Source organism: Mustelus asterias, chromosome 15 (genome assembly GCF_964213995.1).
Source record: "Mustelus asterias chromosome 15, sMusAst1.hap1.1, whole genome shotgun sequence".
NCBI lineage: Eukaryota > Metazoa > Chordata > Chondrichthyes > Carcharhiniformes > Triakidae > Mustelus > Mustelus asterias.
Genome location: NC_135815.1, coordinates 22775161 through 22795055, shown reverse-complemented (window position 1 = coordinate 22795055; position 19895 = coordinate 22775161). Strand labels below are relative to the sequence as shown.

Genomic DNA, 19895 nt, shown 5'->3' with positions numbered 1-19895 from the left:
TTTTATTGTCCTACTTTACTCTGGTACATTGAAGACATCCATATTGCTGCACTGCTGCTTGTGGAACGGATAGAATCAACAACCAAACGAAAAAATTCAGAATAATTTCCTGTTCCTGTCCTGGTCTCTTTCCTTTGGAATCGACCATGATAAAATCTAATTGAGTTTGTCTTGAGAGCATTTTCAGACTGAAAAAAAATATGGAACAACCAATATCAAGTTGGCCACCAACGTGCTGCCCTCGCAAATTGTGTAAAATAAAAAAAGAGAGAGTGGATTTTTCAATCCCGGAAGTCAGGAGCCTGGAAGTGGAATTGGAATGGACGAGGGGAGAGTGAAGAAATTGGCTCAGGATCCACGTCACTACATCTGTAGCAAAAGTGATCTTCTGTCATTTCATTTTATTCATTCGTGGACATGGGCATCGCTGGCTGGCCAGCATTTATTGCCCATCCCTAGTTGCCCTTGGAGGGCAGTTGAGAGTCAACCACATTGTTGTGGATCTGGAGTCACATGTAGGCCAGGCCAGGTAAGGACGGCAGATTTCCTTCCCTAAAGGACATTAGTGAACCAGATGGGTCTTTCCAACAATCAACAATGGTTTCTTGGTCCATGATTCTTAATTCCAGATTTTTAAAAATTGAATTCAAATTCCATCACCTGCCATGGTGGGATTTGAACCCAGGTCCCCAGAACATTAGCTGAGTTTCTGGATTAATAGTCCAGCGATAATGCCACTGGGCCATCGCCTCCCCATGTCTTTAAGATCAGCCTAGGAAAGGCACAGCTGCTGCACAGAACTAAGTTCCCACACCAGTGGGAAAACAAGGGTGTTTCCCATTGGTGCATCTGTCAGCCAATCTCGCAAAACCCGTCCCGTTCTACACGGTCAGAGACAGTCCCCGCCCCCCCCCCCCACCTCCTCATCACCCAAATAACAGGTCATAGACCTGTCTGTAGTCACCATAAGAAGTTTAACAACACTAGGTTAAAGTCCAACAGGTTTATTTGGTAGCAAAGGCCACACAAGCTTTCGGAGCTCCAAGCCCCTTCTTCAGGTGAGTGGGAATTCTGTTCACAAACAGGGCATATAAAGACACAGACTCAATTTACATGAATAATGGTTGGAATGCGAATACTTACAACTAATCAGCGGTCACGGGCATTTGGCCTCTGATATTCGGGTAAGCGTTCTCCAAGGCGGCCATCACGACACACGACAGCGCAGAGTCGCTGAGCAGAAACTGATAGCCAAGTTCCGCACACACGAGGACGGCCTCAACCGGGATATTGGGTTCATGTCACACTATTTGTAACTCCCACAGCTTGCCTGGACCTGCAGAGTTTCACTGGCTGTCTTGTTTGGAGACAATACACATCTTTTTAGCCTGTCTTGATGCTCTCTCCACTCATGTTGTTTGTATCTTAAAGACTTGATTAGCTGTAAGTATTCGCATTCCAACCATTATTCATGTAAATTGAGTCTGTGTCTTTATATGCCCTGTTTGTGAACAGAATTCCCACTCACCTGAAGAAGGGGCTTGGAGCTCCGAAAGCTTGTGTGGCTTTTGCTACCAAATAAGCCTGTTGGACTTTAACCTGGTGTTGTTAAACTTCTTACTGTGTTTACCCCAGTCCAACGCCGGCATCTCCACATCATGTAGTCACCATGCCAGGGGAGATCTTCAGGTCTGCCAGGTTTAGAAGGGCCAGTCCAGCCACGGGGTCCTCATCCTGGGGAGAATGGCGAAATCAACCCCTTGCACCCAGATAACCCAGAAACAAAGCCCAGTTTAACTTTCTGTTCAGTTCGTTGAGGTTTGGGCCAACCACACACTTCGTCTCTCTCGAGGGGACTTCACAATCCATGGAGCTTAGAGCATTTAAAGTTTTTATTCTCTTCTTATTTTGCAGGCTAACAGTGCATTGTAAATGTAAGCTTCTGTTATTAACTCTTATTGACATTTATATCAGAACAAATGTTTTATTGAAAGGCTAGAAATCTTTTCCTTTTCCAGAACTGTATCTGATGTTTGTGCTGAATTGAAGGTACCCAAATCCCAGCTGCACCTTTCCCTGAACAAGGCACGGTGTGATGTCGTGGTAATGTCACTGGACTAGTTTTATAGAGACCCCGAGTAATGCTCTGAGAACCCAAGATCAAATCCCAGCACGGCAGATGGTGAAATTTGAACTCAATGAATTGAAAAACTTTTGAATGGGAGTATGTATGAGTGAGAGCTGATGAGACCGTTAAGAGACTATTTTTTCCATCTCACTATGATTCCAGTGGTCCCAGGGTGAATACTGGGAGTGTGAGTAAAGAGATGGCATGGGGAGTATAAGAGGACACAGAGTGAATGGGTGGATGAGGGCATGAGTTGGCATTGAGGGGATATAAGAGCAGTCTTGGGGGTGAAGAGAGAGTGTGAATGGTGAGCACTAGAGGACCAAACAGCTTCTAAAATCATAGAACCCTACAGTGCAGAAGAGACCATTCGGCCCATTGAGTCTGCACCAACTCTCTGAAAGAGCAACTCACCCAGACCCTCTCCCCCGCCTTTCCCCACACATTTCCCATTGTTAATCCATCTCACCCACACATCTTGGGACATTAAGCGGCAATTTAGCATTGCCAATCCACTTAACCTGCACATCTTTAGACTGGGGAGAAAACCAGAGCACCCCGAGGAAACCCACACAGACATGGGGAGTACGGGCAAACTCCACACTGACAGTCACCCGAGGCCAGAATTGAACCCGGATCCCTGGAGCTGCGAGGCAGCAGCGCTAACCACCGTGCCACTGTGCCGCTCCAAAATAATACAACATAAAATAATGGTGATGGAGTCCCAGAGAACTGTGATGGGACTTACCTCAACCAATTTACCTCAGCATTCATTGCCTATGATTTGTTGATGCATCACAGGATGCAATACTTTCCTGGCCCCACCTCCCTGGAGTGAAAATTTGACACCTTCATCTCTTGTCGCATCTGCACAAGTCATGTCTTCAGCCCTTACTTGGACCCACGCAGCACACACAGAAAGCACGCCTGTTTATCATCTGCTTTGGCATTAGTCCTGCTCACAGTCTGTCTTTATGCAGGACAAGATCTCCCACAATGCCAGGGAGAGATCCCAGACAGGAGGAGGAAAGCTGGGAGCTCAGGCCACTCACCCCTTTGAAGAGCAAACTGACCTTGACAAGTTCCTGTGCTGAAGGTAAGTTTGATGTCTCCCAACAAGCCAGTGAGGAACCATCCAGTAGTTTTCATCCACCCTCCAAACTGTGAGTGCTCTTTCATGTAGATGATTATCCAGCCAATCACTAACAATCTTTTCTCTCTATTACAACCAGTAGTCCAAGTAGGGGAGTCCTCCTCACATCCACACAGCGACACTTTGGGCAGGGTTTTACTGCCTCACTCGAGCGAGACCGGAAATTCCTGTCTGATGTCAACAGACATTTCCGTTGCCCATGCCCTCGCCTGCTCCGATTCCGTGTTGGGCGGGGCGGTAGAATTCCGGCGTTTATCTCAGATTTATAACCTCCACGGTACTTTGCTTCCGCGGCCTGTTTCTCCTTCACTGTTAATGAACTGGGCTTTTGCACACTGCACTGCTTCAACACTTACCCACACACCCATTTCTCTGCCTCCAGATTGAGTTTGGCAGTCTCTTTTTTTTCTCCGACTGGAAGGGCTACGACAATTTTTACCCTCATATGCAGTCAGCCAGAAGCCATAGTGCTCAACAGAACCAGGAAGTAGTGCCGCATTATGTTAACAATGATAGAACATCAGTGTAACTAGAACCGCAAAGGATATCTGAAATAATGCCACTCTGTACATGCTTTAAGCAAACTCATTAACATGTTCATTGTCACAAGATCACATGGTAATTATAGACGAGGAAAGCCATTCAGTTTAATTCATCCATCCAGGGAGCTCCTGACATATTGTGGCACCTGGGTTTTCCTTAAATGATCATTTTTCTTCAATGATTAGACAACTTTATTTATAAAAAGACGGATTTCTCCTTTTGTTGCGAGCACCGTCTTTCCCTGTAATTTGTGGACTGTGTAAACACCATTTACTGCAGTTCATAACTGTTCTGCAAGAACTGGTGAACCTTTGGAATTCTCTACCCCAGAGGGCTGTGGGGAGTGGGGTGGAGTGGGGTGGAGTGGGGGTGGGGGGGTGGGGGGGGCGTGGGAGGGGGGTGGTGGTGCTCAGTTAATGATGATATTCAAGACAGGAATCCTTAGATTTCTTGAAACTAAAGATATTGAGGGATATGGGGATAGTGCAGGAAAATGACACTGAGTTGGAAGATTGACTTGAATAGTGGGGCAGACTCGAGAACTGAAGACCCTACTACAGCTCCTATTTCCTATGTACAGGGGGGTTATTTATGTGGTTGACAATATTAATAGAATCACTGATCTTAGAAATTAGTTCTATTTATCTAATTAATTTTAACGTTGAACATAGTGAGGGATGTCAGCGGTGGGGAATGAAATGTTTTTACTATTTCAGGCACTCAGGGTCAAGCATTATTAGGTTAGGTAGTCTGATTAGATGCAGACTACAGTTCCCTTTACTCTCCTTGGAACAATGTGCCTTCATATCAACCTTATCATCCCCTCCTTCCTTGCTGCGTAAGGATTACTCTCTTCCTACTAGCCTGAATTGGATATGGACTGAGGTTCCTCAGATGAAACATAGAAACATAGAAGATAGGATCTATGTTTCATCTCAGGAATCTGAGTCCATACCCAATTAAGACGAGTAGGAAGAATGTCACCCTTATGCAGCACGGATGACATTCTTCCTACTTGTCTCAATTGGTTTTGGACTCAGGTTCCTGAGATGAAACATAGATGAAAGAATGGCACAATAAATCATGCAATCCCATTCTTAAGATTGAAGAGTAAGCATGTTCAACTGTTAAACATTGCTCTGAGGTCGTCTTCAAACGTTGTTTAGTACATGACAGAAAACAGAAATCATCAACAATGGCTGACGCCATTATGTAAGATAGGACAAATTGAACAGAAGACATCACATGCACTGGTAGAACAGTTTTAACGTTTACCTCTTCATAATCAGTTTTTGAAAACACTTTCCACAGTGTTTAACTCCTCATTTCATTTTTAAAAATTCATTCTGGGGACGGGGGTGTCGGTGGTTAGGCCAGCATTTATTAACCGTCACTAAGAAGGTGGGGGTGAGCTGCTTTCTTGACCCGCTGCAGTCCAGGTGGTGTAGGTACACCCACAGTGCTGTTAGGGAGGGGGGGCAGCACAGTGGCACAGTACTTAGCACTGATGCCTCACAGCTCCAGGGACCCGGGTTCGATTCCCGGCTTGGGTCACTGTCTGCATGGAGTTTACATGTTCTCCCCGTGTCTGCGTGGGTTTCCTCCGGGTGCTCCGGTTTCCTCCCTCAGATCGAAAGACATGTTGGTTCGGTGCATTGACCCGAACAGGTGCTGGACTGTGGCGACTAGGGGAATTTCACAATAACTTCATTAATGTAAGCCTTACTTGTGACTAATAAATCAACTTTTAAAAAAAGTTTCAGGATTTTGACCCAGAGACAGCGAAGGAGCGGCAATATAATTTCAAGTCAGGATGGTGAGTGACTTGGAGGGGAACCTCCAGGTGGTGGTGTTCCTAGGTATCAGCTGCCCCTGTCCTTCTAATTGATAGTGGTTGTGGGTTTGGAAAATGCTGTCTGAGGAGGCTTGGTGAGTTTCTGTAGTTCATCATGTAGCTGCTACATACTGTTGCCACTGAGCTTTAGGGGTGGAGGGAGTGAATGTTGGATGGGGTGCCAATTAAGTGGGCTGCTTTGTCCTGGATGGCGTCAAGTTTCTTGAGTGTTTTTGAAGCTGTATTCATCCAAGAGTATTTGGTCAAGCTCCTGATTTGCACCTTGTAGATGGTGGACAGGCTTTGGGGTGTCAGAGGGTGAGCTACTCATCACAGGATTCCTAGCCTTTGACCTGCCCTCATAGTCATTGTATTAATATGGCTAGTCTGCTTCGGTTTCTGGTCAGGATGTTGATACCGGAAGATTCAGCAATCCATTGAATGCCATGGAGCAATGGTTGGATTCTCTCTTGTTGGAGATGGTCATTGCCTGGTACTTGTGTGACACTGATGTCACTTGCCACTTGTCAGCTCAAGCCTGGATATTGTACAGATTTTGCAGCATTTGGACATGGACTGCTTCAGTATCTGAGGAGTCACTAATGGAGCTGAAGATTGTGCAATCATCAGTGAACATTCAACTCCTGACCTGTTGATGGAAGGAAGATCATTGATGAAGCAGCTGAAGATGGTTGGATTCAGGGTTCGACTCCAGTGATGTCCTGGAGCTGAGATGATTGACCTCCAAAAACCACAACTATCTTTCTTTGTGTAAGGTATAACTTAGAGAGATTTCCCCCTGATTCTCAATGACTCCAGTTTTGTTTGTGCTTCTTGGTACCACATTTGGTCAGTTGCTGCCTTGATGTCAGGAGCTGTCACTCTCACCTCACTTCTGGAGTTGAGCTCCTTTGTCCGTGTTTGACCCAAGGCTGTAATGAGGTCAGGAGCTGAGTGTCCCTGGCGGTGCACAAACTGGGCATCATTGAGCAGGTTATTGCTGAGTAAGTGCCACTTGATAGCGCTGTTGGTGACCACTTCCATCACTTTACTGATGATTGGGCATAAACTGATGGGGTGGTAATTGGTTAGATTGGATTTGTCCTGTTTTTTTGTGTACAGGACATACCTGAGCAATTTTCCACATTGCCAGATAGATACCAGCGTTGTAGCTGGACTGGACTAGCTTGGCTAGGGGCAATTCAAGTTCTGGAGCATAAGTATTCAGTGCTATTATTGGAATGTTGTCAGGGCCCATGGACTTTGCAGTTTCCGGTGCCTTCAGTGTGTTTTTTGATATCACATGGAATGAATCGAACAGGCTGGAGACTGGCATCTGTGATGTTGGGGACCACTGGAGGAGATTGAGATCGATCATCCACTCGGCACTTCTGGCTGATGATTGTAGCAAATTCTTCAGCCTTATTTTTTGCACTAATATGCAGGGCTCCTCCATCATTGAGGGTGGGGATGTTTGTGGAGCTTCCTCCTCCAGTGAGTTGTTTTATTGTCCATCACCATTCATGACTATTGGCTGTGGAATCTCTTGGCTCTATCGCTTGCTGCTTAGTGTTGTAGCCTCACCAGGTTGACACCTCATTTTTAGGAATGCCTGGTGTTGCTCCTGGTGTCCTGGTGCCCTACGGCACTCTTCATCGAACCAGGGTTGATCCCCCGGCTTGGTGGTAATGGCAGAATGGGGGCTATGCCGGGCCATGAGGTTAGATTGAGGTTGGGTACAATTCTGTTGCCACTGATGGCCCACAGCGCCTCATGGATGCCCAGTCTTGAGTTGTTAGATCTGTTTGAAATCTATCCTACTTAGCATGGGGTAGTGCCACACAACGTGATGGAGGATATCCCCAATGTGAAGATGGAATTTAGTCTCTATATGGACTGCGTGGTGGTCTCTCCGATTGTTACCGTCATGGGCAGGTGCACCTGGGGCAGGTGCATCAAGCATTTCTTTCCTCTTTTGTTGGTTTTCTCACCACTTGCAGTCCCAGTCTAGCAGCCATGTCCGTTAGGATTAAGCCAGCTCAGTCTGTACTGGTGCTACCGAGCCACCATCTTGGTGATGGACATTGAAATCCCCCACCCAGGGTACATTCTGTGCCCCTTGCCACCCTCAGTGCTTCCTCCATGTGATGGATGTGCCCATGTTTGACCTGTTGCCATGAAACCCCATGAGGTTCAGAGACAAGGTCGAGGACTCCCAGGGCAACTCCCTCCTGACTATATCGGGGCGGCATGGTGGCACAGTGGTTAGCACTGCTGCCTCACAGTGCGAGGGACCAAGGTTCGATTCCTGGCTTGGATCACTGTGTGTGTGTGGAGTTTGCACATTCTCCCTGGGTTTCCTCCGGATGCTCCGGTTTCCTCCCACAGTCCAAAGATGTGCGGGTTAGGTGAATTGGCCATGTTAAATTGCCCCTTAGTATTAGGGGGACTAGCAGGGTAAATGCATGGGGTAATGGGGATAGGGTCTGGGTGGAATTGTGGTGGGTGCAGACTCGATGGGCCGAATGGCCTCCTTCTGCACTGTAAGATTCTATGATATACCGTTGCTGGGTCTGTCCTACCGGTGGGACAAGACACACCCATAGATGGTGATGGCGGTGTCTGGAGCATTGTCTGTAAGATATAGTTTCATGACTATGACTGTGTCAGGCTGTTTGCGACTGGTCTGTCAGACAGCTCTCCCAATTTTGGCACCAGCCCCCTAATGTTAGTAAGGAGGACGTCTGCAGGGTCGACTAGGCTGATTTTGTTGTTGTTTTCAGTGTCTATGTTGGTGCCAGGTGGTCTGCCAGGTTTAATTCCTTTCCAGCGGCTTGCTAGGCCATTTCAGGAGGGTATTTAATTTGTCAACCACATTGCTGTGGGTCTGGTGTCACAGGTAGACCAGATTGGGCAGATTTCCTTCCCTGAAGGACATTAGTGACCCAGATGGGGTTTTACAAGAATTGATTCATGGTCATCATTAGACTTTTAATTCCAGACTTTTACGGATTGAATTCAAATTCCACCGTCTGCAGTGGTGGGATTCGAATCCAGGACCCCAGAGCATTGCCCTGGCTCTCTATCCTTGATGTCCCGAGGCATGGTACATTGGGGAAACCATGCAGACGCTACGACAACGGATGGATGAACACCGCTCGACAATCACCAGGCAAGACTGTTCTCTTCCTGTGGGGGAGCACTTCAGCAGTCACGGGCATTCAGCCTTGGATCTTCAGGTAAGCGTTCTCCAAGGCGGCCTTCACGACACACGACAGCGCAGAGTCGCTGAGCAGAAACTGATAGCCAAGTTCCGCACACATGAGGATGGCCTAAACCGGGATGTTGGATTTATGTCACATTATCAGTAACCCCCACAGCTTGCCCCCTGGACTTGCAGAATCTCACTAGCTGTTCTGTCTGGAGACAATATACATCTCTTTAACCTGTGTTTAATGTTCCCTCCACCCACATTGTCTGTATCTTTAAGACCTGGCTGGCTGTAGGATTCGCATTCTAATCAGTATTCTGCAACTTGATTTTGTCTGTTTGCACTGTTTGAGAGCACATTTCCACTCCATCTGACAAAGGAGCAGTGCTCCGAAAGCTTATGGTATTTGCTACCAAATAAACCTGTTGGACTTTAACCTGGTGTTGTGAGACTTCTTACTGTGTTAACCCCAGTCCAACGCTGGCATCTCCACATCATCTCTATCCTTGACACAGAGACAATAGCACAATGCCACCACCTCCCCAATTTCATCAGAAGGAGAACGGCAGACAGAATCAGGACAAGCAGTCTAACCAGCTGCCTTCTCAGCATTTTCAAAGGCATCCTTTGATAGAAAAAAATGATTGGCAAAAACTTTTTGTTTGAGGAGCGAGAGTGAGAAAATCCATTGATGCCACACGCACAGATGAGAAAATGAGATGATAGGTAAAAGGTGAGGGCTGGATTTAACGCAGCCTATCACAGTCGGGCCCACTTAACCATGGGAAAGGTCTCCCATGAACACCTCCCTCGATGATGTGGGAGAGCAGAAAGGGCTGACGCAGGATTCCCAGCCACCGCAGAGGATGTTGATTCAGCACATTAATTAGCCAAGTAACATCCATTATTCCTGAAGCCACCGCCAGGTGGTTGTGGCGTAGAGATTGCATGGCTTTCTCATGCAAACCCTGCCGGCTTTACGGGAGGGTCCTTCACGGTGGCACAGTGGTTAGCACTGCTGCCTCACAGCGCCAGGAACCCGGGATCGATTCCCAGTTTGGGTCACTGTCTGTGTGGACTCTGCACGTTCTCCCTGTGTCTGCATGGGTTTCCTCCGGGTGCTCCAGTTTCCTCTTACAGTCCGAAAGACCTGCTGGTTAGGTGCATTGGCCATGCTAAATTCTCCCTCAGTGTACCTGAACAGGCATCGGAGTGTGGCGACTAGGGAATTTTCACAGTAACTTCATTGCAGTGTTAATGTAAGCCTTCCTGTGACACTAAAAAATAAACTTTAAACTTAAAATCAGGCATTCGGGTTGACTGAGGGACTGGCCTTGGGGAAGGGAGAGTGGGGGATGAAGGTCACCCCCCCCCCACCCACTGCTTTTGCCTCCCACTCCCCCTCCTTCTCCACCAGCTGCACCCCTACCCCACTCCGGGCCCTCACTTGCCTATGGTCTACAGTCTTACAATTATCCTGGGTGTCTGTCGGCTGCAGTGCCGCCAGAGCTGCCAGCCTCTGATTAGCCTAGTGGCATTACCGCTAGACTATTAATCCAGAAACTCAGCTAATGTTCTGGGGACCCGGGTTCGAATCCCGCCACGGCAGATGATGGAATTTGAATTCAATAAACAATATCTAGAATCTACTGATGATCATGAAACCATTGTCAATTGTCGGAAAATCCCATCTGGTTCACCAATATCCTTTAAGGAAGGAAATCTGCTGTCCTTACCTGGTCTGGCCTACATGTGACTCCAGAGCCACAGCAATGTGGTTGACTCTCAACTGCCCTCTGAAATGGCCCAGCAAGCCACTCAGTTCAAGGGCAACTAAGAATGTGCAGTAAAAGCTGGCCCAGACGGCGGTGCCCACGGCCCCACGAATGAAAAAACCAAACCTCCACCACTGGGGAGCTCAACCGCGAGAAGGCCTGACTCTGGCCACTTGAGTGCCTGAAGGGCATAAGATCCCATCCAGCCTCCCTCACGGAACCGATGGGGGTTCCCCGCTGGTTATCAGACTGGTGATTGAGATCCCCATTGGTCTGACACAAGTGTTTCAAAGGGAAATATACCAGAACAGAATTTTCACAAAGATGGGGGTGCCTCTTATCAAAAGAAAAGTTGCATGACAAAAAGAATGCAGCCCATCAACACGATTACAATTCACGTGCGATCGATGACGCCAAGAACATGACACGGCTCCTACCTTCACAGCGACTTGCAAAGGGCTGGGTTCACCAGGGATACCAGTCACTTGACCTTCGTACACCTCACCAAAGGCTCCATGACCCAGGCCCCTATTAAAGTAAAAGTTTATTTATTAGTCACAAGTAAGGCTTACATTAACATTACAATGAAGTTACTGTGAAATTCCCCGAGTCGCCACAGTCCGGCGCCTGTTTGGGTCAACGCACCTAACCAGCACATCTTTCAGAACGTGGGAGGAAACTGGAGCACCCGGAGGAAACCCACGCAGACACGGGGAGAATGTGCAAACTCCACACAGACAGTGACCCGAGGCCGGAATTGAACCCGGCTCCCTGGCGCTGTGAAACAGCAGTGCTAACCACTGTGCCACTGTGCCGCCGATTAGGAAAATCATTCTGTCACCACTCATCATTTCCAAGCAATAATCAACCAATTACAGCCCCTGCAAGAGATAAGCAAATCATCGGTCGCCATCCCATATACTATTCACTTCTATCAGAACAAGGCTATCAATGGTGAGTAAATGTTGCGATTTGTGATCATGAGAATGGATCAGCTCACAAATTCTTCCAAATTAATAAAGCTGTTTCTATTTTTAAAGGCGCACTCATATCAAAATGTCACTAATTTTAAAGTCAAATGAATAAATGCATTTTGAATGACAGTGCTTGACAGATTTGATTAGACATGCCTAAATCCAGCATCAGCACTGAGATATTTATACTCCACTCCTGTGGATTCAGTCATTTAATTCAAATTATTTGATCATTCAATTTTGAGTACTGAATTTCCAATTTGCTGTGTATTTTACATGCCTTAGTTCAGACTTTGGGATAATTTAGGCTGGCTGGATGCAGAGACTGGCTGGATAATCAGGACTGGATTATACATGCCTCTGCGTTGAAGAAATTCTCCATATAGGGGATTGCAATGATTAACTGTAACTCAATAACCTGTTCTGCAGATATTTATAAATAGCCGCTCACTATTGAAGCTGACAAATAATTAGGATCTACTTACAATAGCAGATATAAAAGCTGTTGGAAAAGTCTATCATTTCATTGTGGTGCTTGGTCTTCTTCTCTCTTTTCACTGGGTATTTTTCAATTATTTCAACTGTGCCGGTCAGGCCATTGTATTGGCTTACTCACTTGGGGGACGTTTCAGTTAAATAATGAAACTGTTATTGGAATGGAGGTGAGTCTCTCTACATCAACCATACGTCCTCCATTACTGTGGAGCGGGATCACCAGAGCAAGAGGGGAAAAAAACAAATCCTTTGGAAAATAGAGAACTCTAGGGGACCTAAATGAATGAGCACACAGGGCCTGACAAAAGGACCAAGGAAACAACAGAGAAACATTCAAGTTAATTAAGTGAAGAGAATGGCTCATCCAATTGGGACTCCCTTCTCAAAATCCGGCCGGACCACGCATAATATGATCAAATAATTAGAAGGCTAAGGCTAATGAAATTGTCACAAGGCATGAAGCTAACTGATTTTAGTCGATGATAATTGATTCTGTTTTTTTAAGAACACAAAGAGATCGTTCTATCGATCATGCATCTGCCAGATCCCTCAAATGGGTCTCCATTGAGTCTCATCGGGGTATTCAATGAGTCCCACTTGTGCGTCTTTTATCCACATCCTTTCACTTTGATTACGTTACAACTATTTCATTCACTTTGTTTTGAGACTATAATGGGTTCTACTTCCACATTGTCTCTGGCCTCTGATAATGAGCCCCATTACCTAAAATCCAACGTACAAAAAAATTGTCCTAACCTTTCCCTTTGTCCTTTTGAAAATGAATTTTAATTTTATGCCATTTAGCTATTGACCTTTTAGTGATTAGAACTGAGTGCAGTGCTCAAAGGGAGGATCTGTCTTTAACCTCTACTTTGCTGATTATCTGCATTATGTTGGCTGAGAGATTTGGGTGTATCGAATTCTTGGTGCACAATCATCATTGTGACCTGAATGGGAAGGTCTATGGCTCCCCCTGTGACGGGCCTCATTCTTAAGGGATTTAGTGAGTTCTGAAGGACAGGGGGAAGAATTTACAGATCATTGGGTTTCCCACCCTGCTGTTAAAAGGTTGCCATGAAACCTGACTCTGTTCTCACAAGCACTTACCTCTCCTGAGGGGTATTAACTGGCTAGGGAATGAGACCCGTGTCCCCCCCTGGGGAGGAAATCTCGCCTCTGACAGCTGCCGGCCAATCTGACTGACCAGCTGCTCTCTTGTCCCAACGACGCCACCAGGAGTTGTGGCCACTGCTGGGACTGCATCCTGTCCCTGATGAAGAAGAGCCAGGAACTGAATGGCCGATGAACTGGGAGGGATTCTCGGCAGGGTCAGGAGTCGAGTCTCTGGAGGAGGGGGTTGTCGAGAGATAGGTGAGGTCAGGAGGGAAGGAGGGGCACCTGTGGAGGGGCAGGGATTTGGGGAGGCCCTTTAGTGTTAGATATTGTCGGTGCAGACTCAATGGGCTGAAGGGCCTTTTCTGCACTGTATGACTCTGTATGGAAAATGGGTATGTGAAGAAGTCACACCTCAATGCCTCTCCCCCCCCACATCGCCCTCTTCTCTGATTGGACAGCCTCCCTGAATAACTACCCCCACCCACAGGTTCCCCCTCCCATCATGAATTGTGCACCTCAGACCTCAGCCCTTATCAACCAATCGCCCTTCCCTGGAGCCTCATCTCCTGACCCTGTTGAGAGCCCCTCTCAAACTATCTTCCATCCAGCTCCTGGTTTTTCTTCATCAAGGACAGGATGCATGCAGGCCCAGCAGTGGCCAATGTTCCTGATAGAGCACTTTACTTCTGACTTATCATACAATAACAGAATCATAGAATCCCAACAGTGCAGGAGGAGGCCATTCGGCCTATCGAGCCTGCCCGTAACCCCAAGTATTTTACCCACTAATCCCCCTGACACTAAGGGGAAATTTAGCATGGCCAATCCACTTAACCCACACATCTTTGGACTGTGGGAGGAAACTGGAGGAAACCCACGCAGACACGGGGAGAACGTGCAGACTCCACACAGACAGTGACCCAAGCCGGGAATCGAACCTGGGTCCCTGGCACTATGAATCAGCAGTGCTAACCACTGTGCCACCATGCCACCCCAGACTTAAACATGCAAAGGGGGTAATGCCTCACTGTTACTAGACTAGAGAGGGCAAAAGTGAAAAATCACCTCATGCTGTACCAAAGAACTGACCTCTGTTGAGAAGTGATGTGGGTGAGACTGGCCCTGCTTTGATGTTCTGCTGTAAGAAATGGACCTGCCAACACCCTCATGCATTAACATGCCTGGAGAAGCACACCCAGTGTTATCGAGCGTGTCTTAGGAGGTGAGGAAATTAGAGGAAAGAATATTGACGAAAATAACATTTTTGTCGTGTACATCTGTCCCTCAACAAAAAGTATCAAGAAAAAACTGAGGGGGGCATGGTGGTGAGCACTGATGCTTCACAGCGCCAGGGACCAGGGTTCAATTCCGTCCTTGGGTGACTGTTTGTGTGGAGTTTGCATGTTCTCCCCATGTCTGCGTGGGTTTCCCCCCGGTGCTCCGGTTTCCTCCCCCAAGTCCGAAGATCTGCGGGTTAGGTTGATTGGCCATGCAAAATTGCTCCTTAGTGTCAGGGGGATTAGCAGAGTAAATATGTGGGGTTAATGAGATCGGGCCTGGGTTGGATTGTTGTTGGTGCAGGCTCGATGGGCCGAATGGCCTCCTCCTGCACAGTAGGGATCCTATGAACTGCAAAGCCCCAAGTAAAAATAACAAAAGCATGGTCCAAACGTTAACTTTTCCTGGACTCACCTGATGAGGAGAATGTTTTTGCGGGAAACCTCTTTGAGATCGCTGATGGAAGTGGTTTTCCCAGCGAAGCAGTAGTTGGGATTGTAGTCGGTCATGATGGTGGAGGTTCGCAGCTTGCTGAGCTTGTAATCAGGACTCTGGAGTTCCATCTGCATGGCCTGCAGCTCTTGGTGCTTGAGGCGATACACTACAATCAACATTATTCCATGGAATTATTCATGACACTTCAGCTGCCTCACATAAAAACACAAGGCGTCAGCGAGCAATAAGTCAGTCTTACTTACAATAAAAGCACAAAATGCTGGAAATACTCAGCAGGTCAGGTGGCAAACTGTGGAGAGAAAAACAGAGGCTGCGATTCTCCCATCCTGCTGCACTAATTTCTTTTCAACACAGCAGGCCGGAGAATCCCATGGCGGCCGATTCACGGAGTTTGCGCGAGCGTTTGCGCCCCTCTTGCATCTGCCAGCACCGGATTTCCGGCTGCATCTAATCCGTGCCAGAAATCGGTGGGGAAATGCAGGAATGATGTAAATATAATTTCCCCCAAATTTAAATGAGATTAGCGGGCCCGGGACTGAAGTCTCCCGCTAGCCTCCCCCACCCCGCCAGAGTGTTCCACTCCAACGGGGTTTACACCAGCTCCCCACTTTCTGGGAACCAGGGGCCCGACCCCGCTGGAGTGAGGGGGGGGGGGGGCGAATCGGGGCCCCTCAGGGGATGGGGACCCCCCTGGGCATGGGGCCCCTGGCACTGCCCAAGGGGCAAAGTGCCACTGCCCATCAGGCAGTGGCAAGAGGGTGGGTCCTATTGTGGGGGCTGGGCCAAGGGAGTGATCGGTGGGGGTGGGGTTCCACTGCCACTTTGCCTAGGGATCAGTCGGGGAAGGAGAGAGGCCCGTGATTGGGCAGGCTGGGACGTGGGGGGGGGTGGAGGTCAGCCTGCTGGGGAGTCGGGAGTGCGGGGAGGGTTAACTGTTGGGGGGAAATTGGGGTGGGGGGCTGGAGAAATTGGGGTGGGCCGGGCAGGCGGGGGTGGGGGGGGGGGGGGGGGGGGAGTGGGGCTTGGGCGGAGGGCAGCATTGCAGGGGCTGCGGGGTTGGCACAGAGTGTGGTAGATTCTTGTCTGAAATCCTACTGAAAAACCTAGCGTGAATTACTCCAGGTTTCACGTGAGTTCAACACTGGGAATGTTTTAGGGAGAATTCTGCCCAGAGTTAATGGGTGGGATTTTCCAGGCGCGCTCACCCCGAGACCAGAAAGTCCCACCTGAGGTCAATGCACCTTCCCGTCCAATGTTTCAGCTCCCTGATTTTGCATCAGTGCCATTCTGATACCGTCACAGAACTGCAACATTGGGAAGAACCTTGTGCCAGCGATGGGGGTCTCAGCCACAGCTGGAGAGCCAGCAAGACCCTCTTTCTGGGAAGGCCCCCTGGTCGCACATGCCAATCAGGCAGTTGACAGGCAGATGGGTGGGGTCTTTCCCTGGGGTCAGGGCACTGGTCCCACTTACCAAGAGTTGTCGGTCGATCAGCTCCTTTGAACGGCAATACCACCGTGACACCACCGCGATTGTTGCTAAAACAACACCCACCCAAAGCCTGGGACCCGGGCTACAGGTGAATGATGGTTCAAGGAATGGAGTGGGGGAGGGGGGGGGGGGGGGTCTCAGGGAGTGAGGTGTAGGGAAGTCAGCAGCAAGGGCAGGGCTATTGCTCACAAAGGCCTCCCCTTCCTCCCCAATGTCAACACCCTCGATCAGCTGTTGAGTACCTCTGAAAGTCCCTTTGAATGAGGGGAGCCCCCAGGATTCGGCAAGTAAACACACCAGCTTGTTGTACATGCTGCAGAGTGAGGCCCCCGTTCTCTGCAAGGACCTCAATTGGGGAAGCACAGTGGCACAGTGGTTAGCACTGCAGCCTCACAGTGCCAGGGACCTGGGTTCGATTCCAGCCTTGGATGCTTGTCTGTCTGTGTGGAGTTTGCACATTCTCCCCATATCTGCGTGGGTTTCCTCCGGGTGCTCTGGTTTCCTCCCACAGTCCAAAGATGTGTGGGTTAGGTTGATTGGTCATGCTATATTGGCCCTTAGTGTCCAAAGATGTCTACGTTAGTGGATTAGCCATGGTAAATGTGCGGGGATAGGGCTGGTGGATGACACTCTTTCGGAGAATCAGTGTGGACTCGATGGGCCAAATGGCCTCTGTTTGCACTGCAGATATTCTATGAAATCATAGAGTATCATAGAATCATACAGTGCAGAAGGAGGCCATTTGGCCTATCGAGTCTGCACCTACTACAATCCCACCCAGGCCCTATCCCCATACATTTACCCTACTAATCCCCCTGACACCAAGGGCAAATTAGCATGGCCAACCCACCTGACCTGCACATCTTTGGACTGTGGGAGGAAACTGGAGCACCTGGAAAAAACCTACGCAGACACGGGAGAATGTGCAAACTCCGCACAGACAGTGACCCAAGCTGGGAATTGAACCCGGGTCTCTGGCACTGTGAGGCAGTGGTGCTAACCTCTGTGCCACCCTTGGAAGCAGGGTAGGAGAACCATCCTTGGGCCTTCTCCCCACAGAACCTAATGGGGTGGAGGCAGGATAGTGGCAGGATTGCCACCCTGATTAAATACTCCCAAATGTGCTACAGGAAAGGGCACACAATTCTGCCCTTTCTCTTTGTTTCTCTCTCCACAGATGCTGCCTGATCAGCACTCTCCACTTTCTTTTCAGATTTCCAACATCCACACTTTGTTGTCTTGGTGCTCCCCAGGGCAATTCTCTAAAGCCACTTAAAGGCAGCCTGTAACTCTTAAAAGGGGAGGTGTACCGTGACTATAGACAGCAGGAAACATTGCAAAGATCTCGGGCACCACCTTGCATACAAAGCATCGCGGAGGCCTGGGTATAAGGGGGCGAATTTTCCCATTTCGCCCACCATGGGAATCATAGCGGGCGAGGGACGAACCATGGAAAGGTCCATTGACCTCGGTTTGGCCGGAAAATCCCGCCCCAGGTGTTCAGCGGGAGAAGGAACAAGAAAGCCCTCCAGGAACCACTGGATTCTGAGGCCATTTTTTCTGGGAAACTGGGGTAATGGGGACTAAACTGTCTTGGTGAATGAACGCTAGATGAATAAGATGTGTCCCTTCAGCAATTAAACACAATGTTCCAACTTACCGATCATGATTCCCGAGAAGGCAAGCAGTAAGGCTGCTACCACCACGGACAACACCACTGAAAGCACGAGAGAGAGCGGCAAATGACCCTCCGGGGGCGCTGGAAAGGAAGAAAGATTTTGAGAAAACTACTAGGAAAATAACAAGTAATTTTACCCCATTCCTTCTCTTCCCTGTTTCCATCCCATTCCTATTTTTGAACATATACAATCGCCTCTGCCAATCCGCACTCAGTTGGGAAAGTTTTCAGAATGCAGCAGGTTGTAGAATTCATCACGATTTATCTTCATCCCTCTTTGCCTGTACCATGGCAACAGTCTTCAGTTTGACTGGGAAGCTCGAAGCTCTGTTCAGTATTTCACACCTAAGGTACATCAGTGGTTGACAGCGATAGGTACTTCACTTCAGAGAGCAACATTGGAGCAATATATCCACTCTTCCAGAAAATAAATCCAGCTGATTCTTGGCAATGCACATCATTAAATGTATGTTATTTGGGATAAAGGGTGGCATGGTGGCATAGTGGTTAGCACTGCTGCCTCACAGTGCCAGGGACCCGGGTTCAATTCCGGCCTTGGGTGATTGTGTTGTGTTTGCATGTTCTCCCCGCGTCTGTGTGGGTTTCCTCCAAGTGCTCCTGTTTCCTCCCACAGTTCAAAGATGTGCGGGTTAGGTTGATTGGCCCATGCTAAATTGACCCTTGGTATCAGAGTAGATATGTGGGGTTATGGGGTCTGGGTGGTCTTGTTGTCGGTGCAGGCACGATGGGCCAAATGGCCTCCTTCTGCACTGTAGGGATTCTATGAAATCTGAAAGGGATTGAAAGAATAGCCATATCAAAGGCGATACTCACAAATGCAGGTAACACTGTCAGAGGCCAGTATTTTCCCCGATTCACACAAGCAGATGAGTTCCTCTTTAATTTGGTCAAATACGCAGTCATGTTCACAGTGGCTGCAATTTAAATGCAGCACAATTTCAACTTCCCCGTGGCTTTCTGTCACTGTGTGGAGAGAGGAACAAATACACAAAGCGAAACAAAATGTGAGAGATAAAGAAAGAGGACAAAGAGATGGTGAACGGACCCAGCAAGAGAGGAATAGGATGACTCAGAGGCAAAGATGAGGTGGTACGGTGGCACAGTGGTGAGCACTGCTGCCTCACAGCTCCAGGGACCCGGGTTCATTCTGGCCTTGGGTGTCTGTGAGGAATTTGCGCGTTCTCCCCGTGTCTGCCTGGGTTTCCACCGGGAACTCCGATTTCCTTCCAGAGTCCAAAGATGTGTGGGTTAGCTGGATTGGCCATTGTAAATTGCCCCTTAGTGTCCCGGGATGTGTAGGTTAGATGGGATTAGCCATGTGGGAAATGTGTGGGGTTACTGAGATAGAGTGGGGGAGAGGGCCTGTGTAAGTTACTCTGCTGGAGAGTCGGTGCAGGCCTGATGGGCTAAATGGCCTCTTCTGCACTGTCAGGGTTTTATGATTCTATGATGAAGAAATAGAATCAGTGACTAAAGGAAGCGGGAGAGAAAGAGACATAAGTAGAGCAAGAGACTGTACTAAAGAAAATGACTTTATATCATCACCCACCTGGGTGGGAATCTGGTTAAGGTGAATCTTTAGTAATTTGTGAGAAAGATTTAATACATTAGGAATATCGTAGGAATATCCATTATGAAGATGTAGGGACTTTAGCCTAAGTTTCCAATCTCCTGTACCTTAACACTAGCATGGTGACACAATGGTTAGCACTGCTGCCTCATGGCACCAGGGACCCGGGTTC

General features: G+C 48.3%; 1 protein-coding gene across 1 annotated transcript in view; it reads right to left on the bottom strand.

Annotated features, from left to right (window-relative positions):
- The window catches only part of LOC144504903 (ALK tyrosine kinase receptor-like), a 304540-nt gene that overhangs the window by 77695 nt on the left and 206950 nt on the right, over positions 1–19895 (bottom strand). The window contains 4 exon segments of the mRNA XM_078230651.1: positions 11082–11172; positions 14922–15108; positions 18115–18213; positions 18967–19116. Of these exon segments, the coding sequence (XP_078086777.1) occupies positions 11082–11172; positions 14922–15108; positions 18115–18213; positions 18967–19116 (527 nt within the window).